Below are 20,591 nucleotides of genomic sequence, written 5' to 3'. Positions count from 1 at the left end.
AGAGCGCTTGTTGCCAGACACACTTGTATATACTTAACATATTCCCAAGGATTGCATCAACACATTGCACCATAGCAATATTCACACAAATTGCACCGACATATTAATAGAAAACCGCTCACCAGAACAGCATATAATAAACAAAAATCAACCTAACCTAATACCCCAACAACTCAACGTCCAAACGCAAAATCAAAACCACTCGTATGAGCCCGATCATGGTGAAGAAACTGGCCACGCCAATCGGCACCACGGCAAACACCACGATATTGTACAAATCCATGGAACGAGGTCCCTTTTTATTTCCAAGCCTCAAATTGGAGGTCATGTAATTCTGAAGAATGTAGATCACCGTCAGAACACAGGAGATCAATATCCAGTTCGGCAAGTAGTAATTGCCAGAAGGATTGAACGTCATCGAAAGCAGCTCCACAATTGTGGCTAAAAGCAGCGACATACTCAGCATCCGCACAATCGCGGCAGTGATCGAATAAGTGACGATCCATCTCACCATTAGTCCGTCGAGGATGGAATACGTCATATATCCAGAGACCAAGCACCAGAGCCCCGCCAGCAGGTACTCCGATGATCGTGTCGCAGTTATTCGGGGAGAGGTTTCCATTTTCAGCTCTGAATAAGCCCCCCACATCGTATACATCTGTTTTAGTATCACAATCAACGAAACGTCACGACAAACAGCCATGGCGAAGTGTTGGGCCGGTCCAAGGATTCCTAGCCCCATTGATTTGAGCCTGTTACGTTCGGCATTCAAGTTCACGGTTTGTTTCGGCAACGGCGGCCGCGGAAGTGGTGGTATCAAATGAAGAGCTTCCTCATAGCTCGGCACCGGATCAAAAAGTTCAATCTCGGTGCGGGAGTATGACGATTGCGACCGTATGCTTGTGGAAGACTGGTTCCGCGCAGACAGGCCAAAGCTGGGCGAATCATCCATTTCAGTGCGCTTGTTTTTCGCAGAACAGGCCAATCACCTCGACTGAACAGCCAGAAGTCTCTGGAAGCGTTCCTGTGTATAATTGTAGTTAATAGCGTTGTTCTCAGGAGGAAGGACAGCTAAAACAGTTTACCTGTGGACTGCAGAGGGTGAAGAGACTTTTGCGTGCACCCACCAATAGTGAATCTGAGTGCACTGCTGGTGATGTGCAGATTAAAATGGGCTTGTGTAAGTGTAGGTTTTGATTGCGGGTAGTGACGTGATTATTGGTCATACTGCAATTGGGCAATTAAAGTTGACTTACGAAACGGATGATCTTACTTTGATTGCCCAGTTTTGTAGCGGCATGCACCCCGCAGTGTTGGCTCGCTAGGGCCGTGATGGCGTGGGGTAAAGAGCGACTGAATACGCCGGTAATAGATGGCCCTACCATGTTACAGAGTATATTGAAAAAAAATACGGTTATTCAAGATTGTTCTCCATATAATTCATCAGTTGCCCATTTTAGTCAGTTCTGTCTTCTTCTTATCAATCACCTCTGTCTGTCTGTATCAAGCCATTACTCCGTCTTCGAAACCCTGAAAATCAACTTCTCCGCAGAAACCTTATTGTTGCGCAGCAAAGACAAAGCTTCCTCGGCACTTCCCAGACCATCGTGCAGAATCCTCAACGGTTGGTGTTTGATAGTTCCGTCCAGAACAAGCGGAACCACCTTCTCGTAAAACTTGCGATGGGCAGCTACGAACTCTTGACCACCAGTGATGACAAGGTCTGTCAATTGTTGATCTTCGCCGCTGGCCAGGTGAACGATAGCCTTGGTGTATTTAACATTCTTCTTGGGATTCTTGAGAACTGATTTGTCTAAGAACAACAAGTTATCAGCAATGGCTGGCGCGGATTCAGTCAGAGCGTCGTTCACCGAGTTCCAAGTACCCTCGTCCGAAACTGTATCGTAACCATAAACCAAAGACTCTCCAGAAAATTTCTTAATTTGATCAATTACATCAGAGTCGTGGTAATCGAAGACGGCATCAGCTCCGAGAGATTTCAAAAAAGACTCGTGCTTCTTACTGGCTGTTGTGACCACCTTTAGGCCATAGGCCTTCTTCGCAACCTGGATGGCCAGAATACCAGTAGCCGTGGAACCTCCCCAGATCAATACCGTTTTGCCCGCATTTTTGGTCTTGTCGGAGTCCAAGTCAAAGGAGTGAGCGAAAGACTGACCCACAGTAAAAATACTGAGACTGAGAGCGGCTGCACCTTCAAAAGTTTCCACCTTACTGGCCGGGTACTCGGTGACATCAGCACCGAGGGTCTTGAGCTTGGAGGGGTACCGGATAGTCAGAGATGGGTTTACAACACTGTACTCCTTGAAGAGACCTCTATGAGGATGGTCGGGGTCTCCACCATGCTCAAACAAGCCGACATGATCACCAACAGCAAATCCATTGACTTTGTCTCCAACGGCTACCACTTCCCCAGATACGTCTGAACCAACGAACGCATCCTTTCCTCCCCAGCCAAACACAATGTGTTTGAAGTCTGTAGGGTTCGCAGCAAAAGCCACAGCCTTAACCAGAAGCTGGTCAGAATTTGGCTTGGGAATTTCGGTAGACACCAACTTGAGGAGCTTTTTGTCTTCGGTGGACCCCGTGAAGGCCAAAGCTTGTTGAGTTTGCAAGGACATCAATGATATAGAAATCGCTTCAGAAAAATGTCGGAAATTGAATGTTTTATTCTCGGTCTTCAAAATTAGTTCAATTACAAAATTAGCAAACAAAAAGGGGGAATTTCAAGGCTATTTAAGAAATGGAAGTCTCCCTTGATTAGTAAACTAATGCACCCATAGCATCATTAGTTGCAGGTTCACAACGCATTGCATATGGCACATGACATTTGTCAGATGGTCCACTTCCGTAACATTTTCCGGTGCAGTCCCCGAAGACTGAAATCGAACACACAAGGATGCGATAAGCTTGGCTTGTTCTTATTATAGTTGACTACATGTTACGTTAGAGCCATGCTTGGAATTTTCATTTATTTTGCTAAAGGGCAGAAACTGAACAGCAGGTTACGGCGTAGCAACCTACTGTCAAATTTCAGTAGGGTGAACACGAGCTTTCTAGAAGCGATAACCATTTGTTGAGTTATCGAACGCCGCTAAAATTCAACTAAGCAACATTAGAGAACTGTTATTTGGGAATAATCAGCAACATTGTAGTGTGAGATGAGAGAAGTTAAGTATGGTGTGTGTCGCTGAACAGGCGCGTTATTAAGGAGATCTGTGTGCGGCTTATAAAGAGTAGACAGGATGGGGTGTTCTATAGACGGAGATTTGATATAAGGGGCAACTTCCAAAGTGATTACATTTACAAAATCTGGAAACCTCAACTTTTCTCCACCTCGACAGCTCAGCACCGTTTCCGGCAATGTGAAGTTGATTAAGTGTTAGAAATGAGACCAAGAGAGACCAAGGTGAAGACTCGTTTCCTGGACTGCTAGTCTGAGTGGTCAGAAAATCGGCCAATTTCTGTTTTTCACTCGACTGGATACAGACAATGGAGCCCAGCCTTCTGTTTTTTGCATGATATATTAGTCGTGGCACCCTACTCATAGTTGTCTTACACCAGTTTATATAGCTTGGCTCTCACTCATATATTATATCCATGTATTCGATCGCGTTGCCTAAGACAACCCGACCAATTCTACATTCACTCAAAACTCTTATTCAATTCGCAAAGCTACCTATGGAAATACTTCGAGCCCCAATGCACCAATAGCGCCACGAGCAGAAGATACACCGAAAGGTCGGGTGCCCCGCTGGACCCAGAAGGGGTGTCCGATAGTTAAAACGCCTCAAGTTGTGCAGAGATCTCTTCGAGCTCAGCCTTGGCCGCATTGTACTTGGCGGTCAGATCCTCAAGCTTGGTCTCGAGATCCTCCTTCTCAGCCTCAAGAGAAGTCACCTTCTTCTCAAGGGTCTCTGCCTTAACATCGGTCTCTCTGAGCTTAGCAGTAGTCTCCTTCAATTCTCTGTCAGAAGCCTCCAACTCCTCCTCCAGCGCCTGGTGCTTTCTGGTGTAGTTATCGTTAGAGGTTTTGAGATTGGTGGCCTCCTCGGCGGTGGCTTTGTGGCTAGAAACCTCAGCCTCCAATTTCTCCAAGTTCTCCTCCAAAACCTCGTTCTTGCGGGTCAGGGCCTGGATCTGGTTGTCCTTCTCCAATTGCTCCTGCTCCAGCTTCTTGATCTTGTCCGCAGCATCATCGTGCTTGTTCTGCCATTCCTCAGCGTCAAGCTTTAACTTGCTGATTTTCTGCGAGTTGCGGTTAATACCTGTAAATAAAACAAAGATGCCATCATCAAACTAGAATTCTATATCCAACATACTTCTCTGAGCTTATCCATTGTATGAGTTGTCAATATATATAGTCAACAGTTGAAGAGTGGCCATAAAGAACAACAACGCGAAATCAAAGCGAGCGATCGATCCCAGATTTAGCACGGAAACTACCTTCTAAAACATGAGGCCCGACACGACCTACACAGGAATATTGGTTCACGCACTTACTCTTATCGGCGCACCGATTTGGATATCCGCCTTGTCAAACAAGGCCCTCTCTTCCTCAAGTTTCTCCTTGTGACTGGTTGTTCTGCTGTCATTGCTCGACGTTTTTTTTTGCTTCCAACGGGCCAGCACACCTAAATGCCCCAATCCCGTCTGACTGTGCTATTTTTCTCGGGCCTGGTGGCGCTGGCTACGGGAACGCCGTATCTCTACGGAGTATACTCTCCGCAGCTCATTCAGAGATGCGGACTCACCGCCTCGGACTCAGCTACTCTCTCATTTGCTACCAGTGTTGGTACGAGTTTGGCGAGTTTGCCCGTGGGGATGTTTGTGGACCGCGGAGGCCCTCAATGGGCGGTTTGTGTTGGAGCGATTACCCAAGTGTTTGGCTTTGCTACACTATATATCGCCTACAAGACCCAACTATCGAATGTGCCATTGCTATTTTTTGCAATGTTTTGTACCGGTGTAGGGTCAATCATGGCATATTATGCCACCCTTAAAGTTGCCACAGCGAATTTTCCAAACCACAGGGGTACTGCTGGTGCTGTTCCGGTATCGGGCTATGGGCTATCTGCTCTCATGTACAGCACCATTGCGGCCTATTTTTTCAAAGATGATACTGCTGGACTTTTGCGGTTTATCTCTATATTTTGCGCTCTTTTGATTGGAAGTGGCTCGCTTTTTGTGAAAATTGTACGGCGCGAAGAAGGTTCGGATGATGAGTCGGATGAAGAGGATGAGACCAATCCGTCTACGGGGGCTACAGCAGCGAAACAGCCCCCGAACCACGAAAGCGAATATGGAGGATTTCTGGCGGGTCATAGAGGCTCTTTTGCTAACATCAATATTGCCAGGAACGACTCGCATAGCTCGTTGTTCTCCTATGCTGAAAGTACATTCTCTCAGTCATCAGCTTCTGTGTCCTCGTCATTACAAGCCCCACTTTCTCCACAGCACCAGGTCCCCCAACCAATCATGACAACAACAAATACTATCTCATCACATCCCTCATTTCAGAGACCAAGCCCGCAATTCTCGTTGTCTTCATCGCCCACTGCGTTGCGCATTCCCTCAGGGTCTCCGCAGCAGATGACCCATTCGGCCCAGTCAACTAAACTGTCCACCTCGGTCAATTCAAGTCTTTCATCATCACCAGTGATATCAAATGAGCGAAGTTCGCTACCCACTCGGGGCTCGTTTGTGTTTCGCCCAGCTCCAGTGCCGGTACCCTCTGGATCACCAAGAGGCTCATCTGGCTTCATGAAAAGAATGCAGCAATACCGCACTGGAAGCGACTCTGCAGTTGACGAGGAAGCCCCTTTGGTTCAACCAGAAAGCAGAGACAAAAGTTTCACGAATTACCATGCTGTAAGGTCCGATTCTTCCTTATCAGATCTGGCACCAACGGCTCCACTGCGGCTTCGCAGACGCCGTAAACGTCTCACAGCCACTCAACACATCGCAAAGCTTCTACACAACAAAGTGTTCCTTTCGAACTGTCTCGTGATGATGGGATTATCAGCAGTGGGACAGGTGTACATCTACTCGATTGGGTTCATTGCCAAAGCCCTCGTTTCCGAGGAACGGGGTTCAGGCGCCGCTCAGGCTCTTCAGGTGTCCATCATCTCGTTCTCGTCGTTTCTGGGTCGTCTCCATTCGGGTCCCTGCAGTGATCTAATCAGGAAGAGGTTCAAAATGCAGCGGCTTTGGGTGATTGTCATAGCATTGACTGCCATGACTGTAGGCCAGGGTCTGGTTATATTTGCCAAAACCACTTCTGCACTGTCGGTATCGAGTCTGCTCATTGGGATGGCCTATGGGGCAGCATTTGGAACATTTCCGTCTATTATGGCTGACCAGTTCGGCTCGAAAGGGTTCACGACCACATGGGGTCTGGCAGGTACCGGGCCGATATTTGCATTTTTGTTACTCACAAAGGTGTTTGGGCATGTATATGACCATAATAGTACTACAGATGCCATTTCTGGATTGAGGGTTTGCCATCTTGGTCGTGGATGCTATGCTGACGTCTTTAAACTGACCACGGCCATATGTGTGGCACTTTACTTTGGGCTGTTTGCGCTTATCCGCCACAATTATATGAAGGAGAAGCGTTAGATTGCTTTAGCATTATTTTTGGATCATTTTGATAAGGAACTATGATATTATTGGCGGATTAAGGCATACCATGGAGCATGCACCGCATAGCACAGACTAAGTAGCAATGACTCAAAGACTCAAATCATTTAATCAAAGCAACGTAGCCCTGGATTCAAAGATCGTATTTCTGATCTACAGCCATAATAACTTATAGTGGTACATTGGTCTAAGTCTACTCCTCCATCTCAACATCGCTCTCCTTCTCACTTTCATCATCAGCAAAATGTGGTCTCCACACATCCACCAGACCATCTTCAGCAACACTGGCGATCACATTGGAAAGATCTGGGTGCCATGCGCACTCTCCAAGACGCGTAGTGTGACCTCCGTGAACGAACACCAGTTCGGGAGGATGGTCCTCATCGGAATCATCACCAGGTGCTAGCAAACTGAAATCCCACACCAAGACCCGGCGATCTGATCCAGCGGATGCCAGATATGAGGAATTAGGCTTGAAAGCCAATTGGGTAACCGGAGCTGAATGACCACTTAGAGACCGCACTGGGGTCGCAGGATTTCTAAGATCCCAGGCATTCACAACCGCATCGGCTCCGGCCGTCACCAAGAAGTTGGATAATTCAGGATGGAATGAAACACAGTTAACTGCGCCATCATGGGCCTGAACGTCCACGATAGGTTTCGATAAAGAAGATGAGCGCAGGTCATGGAGGTGGAGGTGAGAAGAGTCCGAAACACTTGCGAAAACGTCTGGGATTTGCGGGTTCCACGACAAATCGTTGACGGAGGCAGTGTGTGAGTCAATCACATGAGATGGCTTATCAGAGGCCGAGGAAACATCCCATAGGGCTACTATAGCGTCTTCCGTTGAGGTCAGCAGCCACGACTGGCGCGAAGGATGCCACTCGAGGCCATAACCCTCTTTCGTGTGATGCTCTAGTTTTTTGAAGGGTAGGGCTTGGTCCAAAGAATACAACAACACAGCTCCAGTATTGGTCATAGTGGCGATAGTAGACGACAATGGGTTGTATCTGGCTTTGTTAACCTCACCAGGATGTTTCCAGGACTTGACTTCCTTGAATTTGCAGCCAGATGGCGAAGACGGAATGGAAATAGCAGCACCACCTGCCAATGTAGCAGGTAAGTCGACCGAGTAGAGCTTCAAATAGTCATCTGCGTTGCCAGAGGTGTGTGTTCCAGAGATGAACTGGGCACTGAGAGTTCCGTCATCATTAGTAGAGGTTCCGGGTAGCCAATCAATAGTCAAAGCAGGCCACTCAAGAGCATACGAATACACCAAGTCGTACAATAAAGGACTGGTTTTTTTCCATATTTTGAACTCCTCATTGATCACCTTCTCTGCGGTGCGGTAGGAGCGTAGGGCATCGTGGGTTGCTATGAAAATGTAGGTTAGTAATCGGTACTGGGCTCAAAACCACAAGTGTTTGCAAAAACGCCACTCACCCTTAGACGGATTTTCCACAGCTGGCGCCATTTTTTGCTGGATGTATGAACTACAGATGAAGCTGATGTACTGAGTCTCGTTTGAGGCCAGTCGAGGAGAGCGTTGATTACAGACGTGCGATAACCAGCAGATATGACTGTACACGACCTCCACGGGTGCCTTTAAAATCGACATTACCGTTCTTTCTATCAGATGATTTGTTTGTTTGGTACTGGCGGCTCGTATTTTCGCCTAATGGACCTTACTGTGCAGTGTTTGCAGTAGAAACTATACACAGAAATGTATTTCATGCCCCACTCTGAGACTCTGCTGGTAGCAGTTGAGAGAAAACGGCTGGATCGTGTACGAACCCAATGTACGCAAACGCCGCACAGCCTTCCACCGCCACCTCAAGGCGGTGTACCAGCAATCGAAGGAAGAAGATACGTGCCAAACAGACAGGAGACTACAGATGAAAGCAATTAACACGCGTCACTAGACTACCGAAAAACGCGATATTGACTTCGGATAGCCAAGAAGCGGCACGCGTCAGCGTTCTCTTGTGCCCGACTAGTCCGTGAGATAACACCACCTAGTGCCCGATATATCCCCGGAATCTCAGGCAGAGTGGTCAGACTGCAGCAGAGACCAATTCCCATGATGAAATAGACGCTAAGCGTAAACATAGATTACTCACATATTACGAAGAAGGACGCGGTACGCGCCCCAACGACCAATCATAAGGCAAGGCGTCTAAACGCGTCTCCCGGAAACGGCCAAAGGTCAATAGTACCGACACGGATCGTGCACGACCAGTCAGGAAGCGCGTCTTGTCGTGTCACTTCCAGAAGGGACGTATAAAAGGAATCCGCGTCGCTCGCACCTCAGGTTTTTTTTTCCATATACCCAGGCTTCAGATTACTACATCTAGTCATCAAGATACAAATATAAACATAATGTCCACTGAACAAACACCATCGAAGGTGGCTGCTTCCGCCTTGTCGAGCCTCGAGCTGAAGGACTCCCAGAAAGACCTCACCGCCACTTTGAAGGCTGCCGCTGCCAGAAAGGAAGCTACCACGGTTGAAAAAGCCGAGGAAGTGGATGAAAAGCTCATTGCTCACAACAACTTCCTCAACAAACACAAGGTTCATCGTCATCGCTTGAAGGAGCTTGAGAAGGAGGAGCCTTTGCTGCGTGAGAACAAGCAGCGTTTCGTTCTGTTCCCTCTCAAGTACCACGAGATCTGGAACATGTATAAGAAGGCTGAGGCCTCTTTCTGGACCGCAGAAGAGATTGATCTCAGCAAGGATATTACTGACTGGAACAAGAAGCTCAACGATAACGAGCGTTACTTTGTTAGCCGTGTTTTGGCATTCTTCGCCGCTTCTGACGGAATCGTGAACGAGAACTTGGTGGAGAACTTTAGTGCTGAGGTGCAAGTTCCAGAGGCCAAGTGCTTCTACGGTTTCCAGATCATGATGGAAAACATCCATTCTGAGACCTACTCGCTGCTGATTGACTCCTACATCAAGGACCCTAAGGAGTCCAAATTTTTGTTCAACGCTATTGAGACCATCCCATGCATCAAGGAGAAAGCCGAATGGGCTATGCGCTGGATCAACAACCAGGATGCGCTTTTTGCTGAGAGACTTGTGGCATTTGCTGCCGTTGAGGGTATTTTCTTCTCTGGATCGTTTGCATCTATCTTCTGGCTCAAGAAGCGTGGTTTGATGCCTGGTCTCACCTTCTCCAACGAGCTCATTTGCAGAGACGAGGGTTTGCACACCGATTTCGCCTGTCTGTTGTTCTCGCACCTGAACAACACTCCAGACCACTCTATTGTTCTTAAGATCATCACAGAGGCCGTTGAGATCGAGAAGCGTTACTTCACCGACGCGTTGCCAGTCTCATTGTTGGGTATGAACGCTACCTTGATGTGCCAATATGTCGAGTTTGTCGCTGACCGTTTGCTCGTTGCCCTCGGCGGAAAGAAGCACTTCAACGCCACCAACCCATTCGATTTTATGGAGAATATCTCGCTGGCGGGTAAGACCAACTTCTTCGAGAAGCGTGTTTCTGACTACCAGAAGGCCGGTGTCATGGCCAGTCAGAACCAGGCCGAGTCGAACCCATCTGAGACCTTCAACTTCGACGAGGACTTCTAGATGCTCTCACGCACTGTCCCCGCTTTCTCCGCTCTACTTGGCATTTCTCTGGCCCCTATTAGCTCTGTCACAGGCTTGCCTCTATAATTATGTATACTAGTCCTAAGAATTTTTTTGATATCACGACACGACCTTTCTGTCCCCTGAAAAATTTCACTCAACCCGCATCGGCAGCCAACCAAGCCCGACCGATTGGCCGACGATCACCTTTCAGAGCTTCTTTTTTCGCCTTCCAAACCGTTTTTTCGAGAGCAGCGAGTCGGAATTCACACATGTCGACGAACGGGGACATGCCGAGTACCAGATCATACAAGGACGCGATCCGCGCGCTCAACTCGCTCCAGTCGAACTTCGCGACTGTTGCTGTGAGGAGAAGCGCCGCTGTGGACGCTGCCAAGTTGATGCCCGAGATGTTGGAGTGGACGGCGAGATGTGGCTACACTCCCGAGCAGCTAGACTCTCTGAATGTGGTGCATGTTACAGGAACCAAGGGAAAGGGCTCGACATGCGCCTTTACGCATTCTATTCTGGAGCGTTATAGATCTGCGATTTCTGGCCCAATCACGCGAATGGGAATGTATACTTCGCCACATCTAAAGAGCGTCCGCGAGCGAATCATGCTGGATGGTCAGCCATTGGATGAGGCGAGATTTACTCGGTATTTCTTCGAGATCTGGGACAAACTCGGATTGGCTGAGGACGGTGGTGAAGAGCGTCCGGCCTACTTCCGTTTTTTGACTTTGTTGTCGTTCCACGTTTTCAAGAGTGAGGGAGTTGATACTGCTATATACGAGGTGGGTGTTGGTGGACAGTACGATTCGACCAATGTGTTTGTGAGGCCGACAGTCACTGGTATTACTGCTTTGGGAATTGACCATACTACGATGCTGGGGACGACTTTGGCTGAAATTGCCTGGAACAAGGCTGGAATATTCAAGAAGGGAACGCCTGCAGTGACGGTGGTTCAACCGGAAGAAGGCATGAAGGTGATACGTGAACGTGCTGCTGAGAGAGAGGTTGCGTCGTTGGAGGTGGTCGAGAAACGCGAGGGATTGGCAGGTATCAAGCTCGGTCTTGCAGGCGAGTTCCAGAAGCAGAACGCAGCTGTTGCTGTTGAACTTGCACGCCTACACCTCAAGGCTCTGGGAGTTGCGGGAATGGATTTTGGACTTCAAGATCCAATCCCACTGGAGTTCGAGCGCGGACTTGAGGCTGCCAATTGGCCTGGAAGATGTCAGACCATTCATGAGGACACGATAACCTGGTTCATTGATGGTGCTCATACACTAGAAAGTGTTCATGTTGCTTCTGAGTGGTTCGGATCTGTGGTTCCCAAACAACGTGGTCAGCGCGTTCTTCTGTTCAACCAACAGACCCGTGATGTGGCTGCGTTGATTCGCGAATTATACGAAACCGTGGCAGCTGCGGGTGTTAAGTTCGATCATGTAATATTCACAACCAATCTCACGTGGTCCTCGGGGACTTATTCGGACGATTTGGTCTCCATCAACACCTCCCAGGAACAGGTGGACGAGCTGGTGGTGCAGAAGAGGCTTGCTGAACTTTGGTCTCAAATGGACGACAAAAAGTCCAGAAAGCATATTTTTCACGACATTGAAACTTCTGTGAACTTTATAAGGTCTTTGGAGGGGCCCGTGGATGTTTTTGTTTGCGGGTCGTTGCATTTGGTAGGAGGGTTTTTGACTGTGCTCGATAAATGAGGACGAGTCTTAGAAAGAGGCGAGAGCGAGCAAGCTGCAAAGCGCAAAGATAAAGAGATGTTTCAGGCGACTAATGATCGGCTTTATACGAGATCTTCACTAATTCTGAGATTCAGCTTTGGCTGCTAGCAGTACACAATCGAGTAGATGACTGGCTGAGGTTCTTCATTGGCTGAAATTTGTGCATTGAAAGTCTTTATTAAGAATTTCCCAAAAATGGATGTTTATCTGTATTATTGAGAATCAAGTTTTCCAGGTTTTGACCGACTATTGTCAATTAATTGTCCAACTTTCCAGGAGAAAAATGAGATTTACATTCGTCTCACCACCTCTCATCTCAACAGTTTCTCACATTTCTCGGCCAACACGAGCGTTTTCCACTCAATTCTCGAGTATTATCATCTCAAAGGACTTAATTTGACAGCCTTTTCCTGACATCATATATATTAGCCACCTCCATTCAGCCTGCCGATTTCCCTCCAGTAAAGATCAGCGACGTCGTGCATGTACCAAACTACTAACCTCTGGCCTCCGGCCTCTTAACAAGCCTCACAATCACAACTAAGCAGGTTACTCTTCTCAATTATTAGTTCCAGACAGCACCAGCACTCTTGTTTTTGGAGGAAAAAGCGCTAGAGATGGTGAGTATTTGGCTTATGTGCTGTGTTTTACGCTAGTGCACTATATACTTGCAATGTTGTTACTAACCCGAATAGTGGTGGGTTGTCCTCACTTTCCTCGTACTCACGCTGCTATTGTCCGCGTTCTGCCTCAATATATTTATCCGGCTTCGCTCCCAACCCCTTTACTTGTCCGCTACACTGGTTTTGTCACTGTTTCTGCCGTTGTCGATCATTTTCATCCTTCCAATCGATCTGATATCAACGTCTATTGACAACTCCAGGTCATCTGGAGTGTCGTTACAAGGGAACCAGAGCTCTATATTCTATCTAGACCCACGAATTGTCATAATTCTATGGCGGGTGAACTACTGGACCACTTTTGTGCTGACATGGGTGATCTTGCCGTTTTTACAGAGTTGGTTTAGCTCTGGATACCACAAAGTTCGCGATCGGCTCAAGGACGCGCTAGTGGATGTGCTCAAATTCCAGCTGTTGATGCTGGTATGCGCAGTCGCGTTTCTGGTGTATCTGCTGTTTGCGCACCGCGATTGGCTGAGTTTCACGACGTTGAAGTCATTGGTGATTACAGTTTCACACCTCTACGCGTTGGTGATAGCTCTTTGGCTTATGGCCCACGGTTTAGTGGCGATTCCTCGCGAGAAATATCTCCATTCCGGGTTCTACGAATCACGACTTTTTGGAGCTTACTGTGCTCTTCCATCCACCAAAGAACGTTATGACGATGCCAAATTTGAATTTCGCGAGTGCTGTGGAAAGGTTTGCACGCTGCGGCAGCTCCAGGACTCCAACCTAGATTTCCGCGATTGGATTATCGATCTTGTTAATCAGGTTCCGGACCAGTTTGTGCCGTCAAGTTCTCACGTTGGGTTTGCTTATAGTGGTGAAAGACTGACCGCAGCCGATCTTTCGGCTAAGAAGATGAACCAACTCACCACGGAGTTCCAGCGCAAGAAGAACCGATTAGACACAGAGTACATTCATTTTCAGAACGCTGTTGATGAGATTATCAAGCTGGAGGATAAGGTGAATGCTCAACTGTTGAAGGAGCTAAATCCGCGACTGACTCCTTCGTCTGCGTGGGGTGGCTTTCTGGTTAGACACCCACGTTTAAGCTACATGCTTTCTCAGTATTGGAATCCGTGGTTTGGGAGGTTCACGGCACTCTGCTTGGCAGGACTTTCGGTTATTGTAGTCGAATCAGAGGTGCTTCATGGCACGAAAGCCTCGTTGATTAACCTAGTGATCAATGGTCTCACTAAGAACAGCGTCAGGAACCACTCTACTGCGATCTCGCAGATATTTATGGCTTGTCTTGTGACCCTCAGCTATATGTTGCTTTCCGCGATGTTCTCTCTGTCCAAGATCCGTGTCTTTAACATGTACCATCTTTCACCACATCAATCGTCAGATCCCGTTTCGGCGACGTTCTTTTTGACTTATGCTGCAAGACTGACTATTCCCCTCAGTTACAATTTTTTGATGCTTCTGTCGACAGACTTTACTCTGGATTCGGGGTTCCAGAAGTTTTTGGGTAACTCAATCAAACTTATCCCGGCTGGTGCATTCCTTAACAGTCTGCTACCGAGACTAATCTTGATTCCCTTGCTGCTATCCTTTTTGAACGTGTGGGATAGGATGAAGAAATGGTTCAAGGGCACGTTTTTGTTCGAACAGTTCTTTGATGAGTTTGACTACGATGAAGATACTCAAACTCGATTATTGTCCAGAACCAACGAACAAACCGCTGACCCTGAGAGGCTTACCTCTGCTCCCATAATTGGTACTCCATCGAATGCAAGAGAAGCAGCGCTTGTACAAGAGGCCAAAAACATTGTTCAAAGAGAGCTCCACGGCCAGACGAGCGTCATTCCAAGCTCTACCTCTGGCACCGGTATAGACTCGCGCGTCATAACTTCAGCCCCACGCCCTTTTCAACTCTCCACGACGCGACAGGTGTCTTCGCCATTCAGAAGCAAACGCTCGTTATCTAGGTCTTCCTCCATGCAATGGGGAGAAGAGCCGGGAGTGGGAAACAGGGTGTTTGGAGGCCAGGATCCGGAGTACGTCCGTTCCGAAGAGGGAGCGGACGCTCCTCTGACTTTCGGTCAAAGAGTGTCCAGTGCACTATCCAACGTTTTTGGAAGGAAAAACAACTCTGCTGGCGCATTTGAACTAGGTCGTCGTGGAAGCACGAGTACGATGGCTTCATCAGCAAACGATTTCTCTATGGGTTCACGTGCAGATTATGAGACGGACAATAGGTTGCTTCGTGATGAGGAAATATTGAATATTGATGACGAAGAAGAGGAGGATGAAAGGTTGATGTTGTGATCATACTTGAGATGTTGAGCATTGTGAGTTATTGTGACTACCCCCAACATGGAACTTTTTATCACCGATGATGTTGGCTGTGGTATGAACGGTGGGGGACTATTATGAAATATCGGACGTTGAGAGTGATTGGTTGGAATTGTTAATTATTGACAATGACTTATGGGGGACTGTTGAGGACCTTCAGCTGGCTAGCTATTATCAGCTTCTTTCAGCTGTCGTCATGTTATATTAAAACTTTATACATAACCGTTAAAACACGTCACTTTCGCACCTTCCTCTCAATCTCATAAGGATCCCGTAGAGGCACCGGATCGTACTGTTTTTCATAAGTCATTGCTCTTTTGGAGGGCTTCACTCCAAGAAAGTCCTCGGACGTTACGCTTTCGCCTATCGCCAGTAGTCTAAGTGGATCTGATGACAATCGCGTGTTTTCTGTCAGAACGTGCCCTTTTCTTTGAGGCCGATTAGCCGCTGATTTCCAACCTTTTGTGGAGGTGATAGAGAGTCTTGGATCAGGTCTAGATGGCCATCCTTTTGAGAAGGCAGCAGCAGCCGTGAGACTGCTAGCAGTCTGACTAGCTTCAATAGCACCAACAGTTTTGCTAGTTTTATCGGCATCATCGTTTGTTGAAACTTGGACGTTTTTCACGTTTTTCACCAATGCCCTAGTCCCAGACTTTTCACCCTGCTTCTCCACTTTAGACACTCCACCAAATGCCCAACCATGCCGCCTCCTTCTTGCCATATTATCTCTTACAACCATCTGATTAAACTCATGAGAGTCCTCCGGAATATACTTTGCCACTACCGAGTTGATTGGCTCTTCACCAGGGTCCTCCCCCACACTCTCAGCGGTCTTATCAGATACCGTTATCTCACCGCTCAGTAATGGGAAGAACTCTGTTGTGATGGCCTTTCGTAGCCTGTTTCTGTAATCTGCATTTTGAGTTACCTGAAGTATGTCAGATGTGGAATCTGGTATTTTTTTGTACTTTTTTGGCACCATTATTCGCCAAAGGTCGACCTTGTCACTAGTCAAGCAAGCCGTGAAAAATCCAAATATTTCATAGAGCCCGGGGATTCTCGGTTGCCCCACGAAAACCACCCGATCCATCGCGGGCGACCCACGGGGCTCGCAACGCCTCTCAAAGGAGATTCTACCCCAAACGTTGCCCTCTTTCGATGTGTCTCGAGACAGGACCCTTGGTTTAGGGTGAAATTTCGCCGTATTTGACCCGACAGTCTCTAGTAGACATATCTACAATTTGGAAACCTAGCCTACCGATAACGCTCAATATCGGCGATGCTGGCCATCCATGTGCCGCGCCGGCTAGCAGCAGGCCGAGGGAGAATGCTAGGAGCAAGGCGATTGTCGCAGCGGCTTAGTGTAAAGCTGAAAGACTCAAATATTGTGGTGAATGTGAATCTGATGAAAGTCCCATCGAACTACGGTTACTACTCGTCACGTGTGAACCGATTATACAACGAGGACAAATTCAGTGCTTCCATCATCGAGGTGGACATGGCAGAGAACAGAGTGGCCATTGGACCCGACACGAACGAGGAGTTAGATGTTGCATCTGATTTGGCAGATATAGATCCATATGCGTACGAACTAGGTCCGCATTCGGGGGGAAAGAGACCGGTGAAGGTGTTCAACTTCAATGTCTTTGATGGCCATGGAGGTGAGGAGTGCTCGGATTACCTCACCCACCATTTGTCTCAGAATGTGGAGTCTCTTCATGTGACATCAGGTGCAATTGAAAAGCTTTTTAAGGACTATGCAAAGTCCATAGGTGGGTATTGGAGACGTTGGGTTCGAAGGCAGAACACTCACTTTGAGCAGATACTCAGTGTGACGCCCCAAGAAAGGAACCTTACGGGTTCCGAGACTCTACTTCGCGAGGAGCGGTCCTCGCGGGTGCCTATTTGGGAGGACGAGTCATTTTTCAATGTTTCCGGCGAGGATTTCCTGAAGTTGCGGATCTTCCTCAGCTTTCTGTACACAGATTTGAGGTTTTTGAGCCAGGAAAAGGCCGAGTCGGGCCACCATTCCGGGTCTACGTGTACCAGTGCATTCATATACACTATTGATCCAGATCCCACCGACTGCCACAGCTGTAGAAGTGGCTCCGAGGAGGCCGTGCCGTTTGACGATGTGTTCTTTTACGAGCCCAACGTGCTGTCTAAACTGGTGATAGCCCATGTTGGGGACACAAGAGCGATTCTTTGCGATAAGGAAGGTGTTGCGCATGCTTTGACTGTGAACCACCACCCCTCCAATCCTCTGGAGTCGCGAAGACTGGCCCGTTTTTCCACTGGACTGATGATGACCGATTCGTTTGGCGAAGAACGGTTCATAAACTACGCAAATACACGCTCCTTTGGAGATATTACGGGAAAAAATGTCGGGATCAGTGCAGAGCCTGAGTTCCGAGAGGTGTTGCTGGGGGACGCCAAAAAGATGCAGAAATACAGAAAGCAGCATCGCGACAAGCTCGCCGCCAAGCAACTGCTTGACTTTGGTGGAAACGAATGTTTCCTGGTACTTGTTTCAGACGGAATTACAAACTACTTATCGGACCAAGAGGTGGTGGATCTGATCATGAGCACCACCAATAACCTAGGAGCCATCAAGGGAACGCCGCATGTAGCTGCCAAAGAGGTAGTGAAATTTGTGGAGTGCATCGGAGGTGACGACAATGCGACGTGCAACATTGTGAAGTTAAGTGGTTGGGGTAATTGGCCAATGTTGGACCGAACTGGAAAACTACGCGAGGAGAAGATGGAAAGCGTTAGTCGTGCAGACCGAGGCTGACCTTCATTCGAATTGGGAGACTCATACTATATTCATCGTGCAAACGCAAAAACGGATCCTTATGATCATCACTATGTACAGTATTGCATTCAACACTCATAGATGTTGGCATTGGCGTAGGCCTGGCGGCAGGGTTACTATTGGGGGATGTGTAGAGATGAGTGATGAGGAAATTCTGGCAAGTTTTGGTGGAGGTTGAGTGCTTTCATGAGCTTTTATGAGCTTTCATAAAGTTTCATAATGTTCCATAAACTTCCATACACCGCGATAACCTCTCATAATCTCCCATATCACTCTTCAAAAATCCCATCACCGTCCACGCCCTTCTTCTTGCACGAAATCCTAATTTTTCACCTGTTCTTCGTCTGAGTGTACTTAAACTTCTTCCTGGTATGCGCAAACTCACCCAGCTTATATCCAACCATCTTCTCGTTGATGTGAACCTGAACATAATCCTTACCATTATGTATCTGGAATGTCAGACCAACAAACTGTGGCAAAATTGTGCACGATCTAGCGTTGGTCCTGATTGGGGTCTTGGTCTCCTTGGCCTTGGAGATGGGAAGAGGAACAAAGTGTGGACCTTCATAAGTGTTAGTGGTTTTTCCAGTAAAAAATTCTGAATAATCATAAATACATACCTTTCCACACGGAACGTCTGAATAGGACTGCTGCTGCTCTCATGATGAGTTGGTTGTTTAACCTTCAATACAGTATCCAGACTCGACAACCTCGAAAACTTCGATGCCAGTGATGGGAAATTTGGTTACGAGCGATGGCGCCATCCCAAATTTTTCCCTTAGGTGCGGTTCGAATATTTTTGAACGAACAGGAGAGGCAGTTGCGAGCCCCAAAAATATTCATATTGAGGCATGTTTGCAGCTAGATATGATGGAACAGTGCCTGTTAAAACCACTTTCAATCCGAAGAGTCTGATACGAAAGCGGAGGCATCAGGAAGTTGAAGTTGAGGTGGGAGAGGACGAAGACGATGAAGAGAGGGAACAACAACGGTCTGAAAAGTCGAGTTCAGAGGCAGAAAAGAACGAAGATTTCGGGATGGAGGATGTGATAGAGCATGATGATATTATTGAAAATGAACAAGTGAAAATTACTGCTGAAATTCAAGCGGAAACTCCAAGTGAAAATGACGAGACATTCTCTTCAAAGCATGCCTCTGTGTTCAAAAGGTTCACGTCTAGTGTCCACCGGCGGCAGCAAGATGGCTCACAAGATGACATACCAATTAGCGATGATGAAGGCGTTGAAGCTAGTGTTCTGGGACCAATCCCCCAGCCTGCTTTGCCAAAAGACACAAAGCTGATGACTTCTACTACCCGGACACTTGACTGGCTCGCTGAACCGCAGTATTCCAAGGTTGAGACGATGAAACCATTTGCAAAACTAGAGCCACCAATAGATGCTGGAATTGTAAAGACTCTTGAAAAGGAATTCGGGATATCAGATGCCTTCAGTGTTCAGATATCGGTTATTGAAACATTACTTGCAGATCAGAAGAAGAACATACTATCACCCATTCCAAGGGGGGATCTACTGGTGAACGCAGCCACAGGATCTGGAAAAACTCTAGCATATTGTGTGCCGATTGTTCAAGCGCTGAAGAACAGAAGAGTGCCCTCCATCCGCGCAGTTATTCTAGTTCCAACGCGGCCACTCATCACACAGGTCTACTCGACACTTCTGAAACTCACCAAGGGAATTGACCTGAATATAATGGCATTCAAAAACGAAGTCAGCGTTAAGGATGAAGCGGAAAAACTGGTGGCTATTTCAGGAAGACCAGACATCGTGATATCGACTCCCGGTAGAGTTGTTGAGCACATCCAGCAGAACCACATGGATCTCTCGCAGTTGCGATATCTGGTGGTAGACGAAGCAGATAGATTATTGAACCAGTCTTTCCAGAACTGGTGTGATATTCTGATATCAGAAATTGACCGTGCTTCTGCTCAAGAAAACATTTCGCAGAGATGGCGATTAAAGTGCACCAAGATGATTTTTTCAGCTACGCTTACCACCGACTCTGGCAAATTGTCTCATCTCAAACTCTTTAACCCCCGTTTATTGGTGGTAAACAGCTCAGAGGGATTGGTCAAAGAACTTTATCAGATGCCACATACTCTGGAAGAAATGTACTTCCGTATTCACGCCAGTCTCAACTTCTACAAGCCGTTGGTGCTGTTGAGGTTTCTGACAGACTTCGGTTCTGGAGACTTTACTAAAGCTGGGCTTGTTTTCGCTAAGTCAAATGAATCTGCAATTAGACTAGCAAGACTTCTGGGCATTGTGGCCGAGGAATTTGGAATTCCGACCAAAGTTGCGTCCGTCAACTCCACTCTCTCTAATAGTGAGAGGCAGAAAATCTTCAAGGCTTTTGCTAATGGCGATATTGATATTCTGGTCTCCACAGACGTTTTGGCCCGTGGTATGTCGCTTGACACGATTCGTTTGGTTGTGAATTACGATCTGCCTCTTTCGACCAAGGAATATATCCACAGAGTGGGTAGAACAGCCCGTGCCAACCAGGCAGGTGTGGGTCTGAGTATCGTCGTAGGTGATGGTGAGTTCAAGTGGTTCAAGAAGGTTGTTTATGGTGGAGCTGTGATCAACAGAAACAACAAGTCAGTCACGGAGATCGCTGTTGTGAGAAACTTGGAAGAAAGTGAAGCCCAACCAAGATTTGCACTTGACTTGACCTCTGAAGATAAGGCTAGGTACGAGAAGTGTCTTCTTGCTCTGGAGAAAGAGGTTTTTCAGAGATGAAAAATAGGTCAAGAAATCGTTTATACGTAATTATTAATGC

General features: G+C 47.4%; 12 protein-coding genes across 12 annotated transcripts; 6 read left to right on the top strand and 6 right to left on the bottom strand.

The window, feature by feature from the left end:
- Positions 1-157: 157 nt before the first annotated feature.
- On the bottom strand, positions 158-952 carry KUCA_T00001979001 (uncharacterized protein; the record flags this gene model as incomplete). The annotated part of the gene is made up of 1 exon (XM_022604214.1): positions 158-952. The coding sequence occupies one exon, from the start codon at positions 950-952 to the stop codon at positions 158-160; it is 795 nt and encodes a 264-aa protein (XP_022458018.1).
- Positions 953-1,511: 559 nt separating this feature from the next.
- Positions 1,512-2,639, bottom strand: KUCA_T00001978001 (uncharacterized protein; the record flags this gene model as incomplete). The annotated part of the gene is made up of 1 exon (XM_022604213.1): positions 1,512-2,639. The coding sequence occupies one exon, from the start codon at positions 2,637-2,639 to the stop codon at positions 1,512-1,514; it is 1,128 nt and encodes a 375-aa protein (XP_022458017.1).
- A 1,159-nt stretch (positions 2,640-3,798) lies between these two features.
- Positions 3,799-4,613, bottom strand: KUCA_T00001977001 (uncharacterized protein; the record flags this gene model as incomplete). Its single annotated transcript, XM_022604212.1, has 2 exons — positions 3,799-4,317; positions 4,536-4,613. The coding sequence occupies 2 exons, from the start codon at positions 4,611-4,613 to the stop codon at positions 3,799-3,801; spliced, it is 597 nt and encodes a 198-aa protein (XP_022458016.1).
- Positions 4,614-4,656: 43 nt separating this feature from the next.
- Positions 4,657-6,639, top strand: KUCA_T00001976001 (uncharacterized protein; the record flags this gene model as incomplete). The annotated part of the gene is made up of 1 exon (XM_022604211.1): positions 4,657-6,639. One exon carries the CDS (start codon positions 4,657-4,659, stop codon positions 6,637-6,639), a length of 1,983 nt encoding a protein of 660 aa, XP_022458015.1.
- Positions 6,640-6,853: 214 nt separating this feature from the next.
- On the bottom strand, positions 6,854-8,134 carry KUCA_T00001975001 (uncharacterized protein; the record flags this gene model as incomplete). Its single annotated transcript, XM_022604210.1, has 2 exons — positions 6,854-8,034; positions 8,104-8,134. The coding sequence occupies 2 exons, from the start codon at positions 8,132-8,134 to the stop codon at positions 6,854-6,856; spliced, it is 1,212 nt and encodes a 403-aa protein (XP_022458014.1).
- A 905-nt stretch (positions 8,135-9,039) lies between these two features.
- Positions 9,040-10,251, top strand: KUCA_T00001974001 (uncharacterized protein; the record flags this gene model as incomplete). Its single annotated transcript, XM_022604209.1, has 1 exon — positions 9,040-10,251. The coding sequence occupies one exon, from the start codon at positions 9,040-9,042 to the stop codon at positions 10,249-10,251; it is 1,212 nt and encodes a 403-aa protein (XP_022458013.1).
- A 272-nt stretch (positions 10,252-10,523) lies between these two features.
- On the top strand, positions 10,524-11,972 carry KUCA_T00001973001 (uncharacterized protein; the record flags this gene model as incomplete). The annotated part of the gene is made up of 1 exon (XM_022604208.1): positions 10,524-11,972. The coding sequence occupies one exon, from the start codon at positions 10,524-10,526 to the stop codon at positions 11,970-11,972; it is 1,449 nt and encodes a 482-aa protein (XP_022458012.1).
- A 220-nt stretch (positions 11,973-12,192) lies between these two features.
- On the top strand, positions 12,193-14,947 carry KUCA_T00001972001 (uncharacterized protein; the record flags this gene model as incomplete). Its single annotated transcript, XM_022604206.1, has 3 exons — positions 12,193-12,364; positions 12,573-12,613; positions 12,689-14,947. 3 exons carry the CDS (start codon positions 12,193-12,195, stop codon positions 14,945-14,947), a joined length of 2,472 nt encoding a protein of 823 aa, XP_022458011.1.
- A 262-nt stretch (positions 14,948-15,209) lies between these two features.
- Positions 15,210-15,956, bottom strand: KUCA_T00001971001 (uncharacterized protein; the record flags this gene model as incomplete). Its single annotated transcript, XM_022604205.1, has 1 exon — positions 15,210-15,956. The coding sequence occupies one exon, from the start codon at positions 15,954-15,956 to the stop codon at positions 15,210-15,212; it is 747 nt and encodes a 248-aa protein (XP_022458010.1).
- Positions 15,957-16,253: 297 nt separating this feature from the next.
- Positions 16,254-17,768, top strand: KUCA_T00001970001 (uncharacterized protein; the record flags this gene model as incomplete). The annotated part of the gene is made up of 1 exon (XM_022604204.1): positions 16,254-17,768. The coding sequence occupies one exon, from the start codon at positions 16,254-16,256 to the stop codon at positions 17,766-17,768; it is 1,515 nt and encodes a 504-aa protein (XP_022458009.1).
- Positions 17,769-18,118: 350 nt separating this feature from the next.
- On the bottom strand, positions 18,119-18,452 carry KUCA_T00001969001 (uncharacterized protein; the record flags this gene model as incomplete). The annotated part of the gene is made up of 2 exons (XM_022604203.1): positions 18,119-18,351; positions 18,410-18,452. The coding sequence occupies 2 exons, from the start codon at positions 18,450-18,452 to the stop codon at positions 18,119-18,121; spliced, it is 276 nt and encodes a 91-aa protein (XP_022458008.1).
- Positions 18,453-18,640: 188 nt separating this feature from the next.
- Positions 18,641-20,551, top strand: KUCA_T00001968001 (uncharacterized protein; the record flags this gene model as incomplete). Its single annotated transcript, XM_022604202.1, has 1 exon — positions 18,641-20,551. The coding sequence occupies one exon, from the start codon at positions 18,641-18,643 to the stop codon at positions 20,549-20,551; it is 1,911 nt and encodes a 636-aa protein (XP_022458007.1).
- Between the last annotated feature and the right edge of the window lie 40 nt (positions 20,552-20,591).

The sequence above is a fragment of the Kuraishia capsulata genome, genomic scaffold (genome assembly GCF_000576695.1).
Source record: "Kuraishia capsulata CBS 1993 genomic scaffold, Kuraishia_capsulata_scaffold_2, whole genome shotgun sequence".
NCBI lineage: Eukaryota > Fungi > Ascomycota > Pichiomycetes > Pichiales > Pichiaceae > Kuraishia > Kuraishia capsulata.
Note: the sequence above shows the minus strand (reverse complement) of the source record. Positions and strands in the feature narration are given on the sequence as shown.